The 4,716-nt window shown below is 31.4% G+C and overlaps 1 protein-coding gene across 11 annotated transcripts in view; it reads right to left on the reverse strand.

The window, feature by feature from the left end:
• Positions 1-4,716, reverse strand: part of TBC1D5 (TBC1 domain family member 5) — a 607,988-nt gene that overhangs the window by 234,015 nt on the left and 369,257 nt on the right. For all 11 annotated transcript variants that reach the window (XM_017875878.1, XM_017875888.1, XM_017875889.1 and 8 more), the window contains 2 exons: positions 1,905-1,993; positions 75-125 (listed from right to left, as the gene is read on the reverse strand). In XM_017875878.1, coding sequence (XP_017731367.1) covers positions 75-125; positions 1,905-1,993 — 140 coding nt within the window. The remainder of the gene's footprint in view (positions 1-74; positions 126-1,904; positions 1,994-4,716) is intronic.

Genomic DNA, 4,716 nt, shown 5'->3' on the forward strand with positions numbered 1-4,716 from the left:
ATAATGCTAGGTTTAAATTTCATTAAAATAATCATGGTATAAAAAAATAAAACAAAGAAAGTTTTTGTACTTACTAGGCATCATGTTCCAGATACTCAGGGTTCAAGAGAGTTTTCATTTCCTCACTTAAAAAAGCAACACAAGCAATCAAAATGTGTAATTTTTGAATAATTAAAGATGCAGAGTTTGCCTTATTCTATACAAGACAACTTTCACATAATGTGTAAATGAAAAAAATTAAGTCTTTTTTTTTTTTTACGAAAAGAGCAACGCCATTAACAAATGATATGCTTTCTTTCTATAAAGACCAAAAACAAATCAGCTGCCTTGTCTATGCCACAATGAACTATCTAATTATTCCAAATAAATACAGAATGTGACAATATAGTTACTGGTCAAATATGCAATATCAAAACATTGATTTATTTTCTTTAACTGGATTTATTTTCATTTTAACATCAATTTATCAGTGACAACACCTCTTAAGCATTTACTTTATTTTTAACAGATTGAATCAGCTGAAGAAGCATGTCCAACACATTTAAAAGCTATTTTCAATCACCTATATTTTCTTGTAAATTATATTCTACATGCACATTTTTTAAAGAGTTGCTGTCTGAAGAATACATTCACATGTTAAAAAAAACAAACTGGCAGGCGAGGCACGGTGGGTCACACCTGTAATCCCAATACTTTGGGAAGCTGAGGCGGGTGGATCATGAGGTCAAGAGATCAAGACCATCCTGGCCAACATGGTGAAACCCCATCTCTACTAAAAATACAAAAATTAGCTGGGCGAGGTGGTGCCTGCCTGTAGTCCCAGCTACTCAGGAGTCTGAGGCAGGAGAATTGCTTGGACCTGGGAGGCGGAGATTGTAGTGAGCTGAGATAGTGCTGCTGCACTCCAGCACAGCTACAGAGCGAGACTCCGTCTCAAAAAAAGAAAGGCATTAAAACAGGATCCTAATGCTAACTTCATGATTATATTTTAGAATAACTGAAGTGAAAGCAAGTTAGATATGGTTATACTCTTGTCAAGATAAAAAAAAAATTCAGTAAAATTAGCAAAGCTTCAAGGAAACTTGAAAATATCAATCTATAAACTAGTAGACAAAAGTTAATTTAACAATGGCCTGAATATATGCTCAGCAAAATGTATGGCTGTATTTGATTAATAAAGATCTTATAATCAGATATGTGAAATGCTATCTGTGAGTTTTCCGTTTACTGCATATAGATGGGCTGACCTGATGAATACTCCTGGACTCAAGCTGACAGTCCTAGACCCCTCCATTTCCAAAATTATTTTCTGAAGGCCCCAAAGTTAGGGTATCTTAAGTTAGAAAAATGAATTCTAACACTTAGCCTAAGTTGAATCCAATTACAAAAGTTATATGCAGGAAAGAATAAATGAATATATCTAAAAAATTTGAGAAGCAATTTTGTTTATTTACAGAGGGAGGTTCTTTGTGGGTCTGCTCCCTTACTTATGAATTAAGCTAAGTCAAACCTGATGAGGAGAGATAATCTTATATATAAAGTCTTATTCAGCTTGGAGTGAAAAATGGATCATTAGAGGATGATATATATGGATATCAATTATTAGAACTTCTGTGATTACAACAAAAATGTTCCATTCTTGATCCATTAGTTACATGTCTTCCTTTGATAGAGAATCAAGATTTCCAAAGACATTTATGATTCCAAATTTGCCCTACAGCTAAGCTGTCCTAACAACTATTAAGTAGAATTAACAATTAACCACAATAAACACAATCAAATGTTTACAACTTATACAACTTGTAAGTACCTTCCATTCAAAAGATTTTGAGGTTTCAAAAACAAAGGTTACAGTGGGGGCTAAAAAACAGATGGAGCTCATATTTAAAAAGAAAACAACTTGCCTGGGCTGTGCAGACTCACTGGCATGTAGAAAAGCTTGGTGGTCACAGTGAAGGACAAAGACTATAGGTGCTAACAGCTCGTGCATACCCTGAAATGAAAGAGCCAGACAAATTAAAGAGATGGATACTCAGGGTCCATTAGTGGACAGTATAAACTCAGTTAAATACTTCTTCAAACCAATTCCTACTAGCAAAATTTCCGTATAATATAGAAACACATAAATATGGAAAGCTACAAGATGAGATTTTTATCTACTTTTAGAATTTGATTCTAATTCAACCACTGCAGGTATTCTTCTTTAAAACACGGAGAGCAGTTCTCTTTTAAATGACATGACAAACAATAAATTGGCATGGTAGATAACCTTGCACCTGTCAGTTGCTTCAAGATCTGTACTCATAAATATGAATTTCATTTATGCAAATTATAATCATGAGCTACAGTGTTAAGATCTGCAGTAAGAAGGGCAACTAAGAACTGTAGACCTAAGGAAATTACATCCAATGTTTTCATTATATAATGGCTCAAAATTAGGATGTCTGTAGATTTAGGAAGCACTGAAGTCTGCCAGCTAGAAATGTTGGATAATAAAAGAAACAACCTTAAGAAGGTATGACAGAAAATAAACTTGTTAAAATAGGATTTAACATGTTTAATCAGAAAATTACCATAATTTTTTCCTGTCTACTTCAACTATAAGGTTAATTTCAATTTATTTAATGATTTCACCAATACGATTTTCCTCCTTATATTGGTTTTCACCAAAAATAGGTATAGAAACAAAAAGGCATAATATTAGTTACTAAGCTGTCCTTAAAAGGGTACTATAAAAATCTATTACTGATCCATTATTGTGGTGACATACAGTATTCCACATTATGACTACCTTTACTAATTGAGATTTCTTTCCCCCTTAAGCATCAAAAAACATTTCAGCAAGTTAAAATAGATTATTATTTTCCTGTCTCTTAAAGTGAGCAAATGACTGCTTTCCTTTTGCTTAGTAACTAGGGATGCTCTTTTATAAAAAGACAAGACAAATACCACTTTTAGAGGAAATATGAAAGCAAAAAGGAGATAAATCTTTTGCCAGTAGAATTAGAGATGGCTTCCTATATTGGATGACCAGAGTCACACAGTCCTCTGCACAGTCTAGTAGTAGTATACTATTCTTAGAAAGCCAATTGTTATCATAAAGATAATATGCAAGTTAACTTTTTCAGACTTCATACATAAGTTATCACTACTTTGAATTAAAAATATTTAGTTATATTTTTACAAAACAATTTATGATTCATTGACAATTTACTTGTGATTTAGGACAAATTACCACGTATCATTTCAATCTTTATAGGTAACCAACTCCTTATTAAACAAACCTTGAAAAAAATCTTTCAGATAACATGTTAGACACCTAGAAAATGAAATTGAGCATTACTAACTCTGCTTTAAAAATCATGAGGGGTTTATTCTCTTGGAATAGTCTCAAGTTACTCCAAAAAGAAAGTGCCGTAATTTTAATCATTAAAATAATAAGTATTATATCAATAGAAAAGTATGGAAAAGGAAAACAAAATAAAAAAAATGATAAAGGGAGAGAGGGAGGCCAGCCAAAAAACAAAACTTAAGAAATAAATTTAAAACTTCAGTAGATATCCTTGAGATCTTTTTTTGCCTATTTCTCATGATTTATCCAGAATTAAAGTCCTTGAAGTAGAATTTCAGGGTAAAGGGGTAAAAATATGTGTTAACATCTGGTAGGATGTATACCATTAAGCTGTCTCCAGAAAGAATTCTCTCAGTGAAGAATATAAAAATCATTCTCTCACACATCCTCACCTATATTCAGAGTGTTTTTTAAAAATTTTGTCAAGTTTCACAGTTAAATTGTTATAGTTTATTTAAATCCTAGCAAGATTGAACCCCAAAATTTTATTGAACGTTTTACTTAATAAATTGCCCTTTTCTCCTGATGAAGTGTTTCCTTTCCTTGGTGATGTCTAATAGCTCTATACCAATTAAAGATATTAACCCTTTCTAATTGTTGTTACAAACATTTTACCATGCTTATCATTAGTCTTACTTTTGATTTCTATGAATATATTTTACTGACATTATACACTTTGGTCAATACAATAAATAATTCTTCATGGTTTCTATTTTGCTTTCATGTCTATAAGACCTTCCTCATGTTGAGATTCGGGAAGAATACAGTTTCCTTTTTTTTTTCCCAGTTAATTCTTCGCTCAACTGATATAAGTTTAGTTTTTGCCATGAAAATAAGTATGTTTTCTCCAAAAGAATTATATCAATTTACTGATTAATCATTTCATCTTCAATAAATTCAATCTACTCGATAAGTTGAATAACTCATCTTCTCCCCAGAGTTCTGAAATGCCATATTTAGTAAAAAATAAATATTTAGCTTACATTTTTTCCAGGCTTTTACTCTAATACATTGGTTTGTATATTATTAACAATAATTCTACCATTATAAAGATTCGACCTTTAAAATATTAGAATATTTCCTAATTTCTACTCCATTTTTTTTTCAAACTTATCTTGATGATTCTATTTTTTTTATTACAGGTTGTGTCATTATCATTTAAGTTAAACAAAATGGTAAACAAAACATTAAAATTTTTATTGGCATTGCATTGAAATTAACTTGAGAAGAGTATTTTTAAGAACATCAGATTTTCCTAATCCAAAAATCTGCAGAACTGCGTAGTTCTTGCTAGGTTTATCATGAAGTTTTCTTTCTTTGCTGTCAGTGGGATGCCCTTTTGAAAGAAAGAGTGCTTTTTTTTT

Source organism: Rhinopithecus bieti, unplaced genomic scaffold (genome assembly GCF_001698545.2).
Source record: "Rhinopithecus bieti isolate Rb0 unplaced genomic scaffold, ASM169854v2 scaffold_8220, whole genome shotgun sequence".
Taxonomy (NCBI): domain Eukaryota; kingdom Metazoa; phylum Chordata; class Mammalia; order Primates; family Cercopithecidae; genus Rhinopithecus; species Rhinopithecus bieti.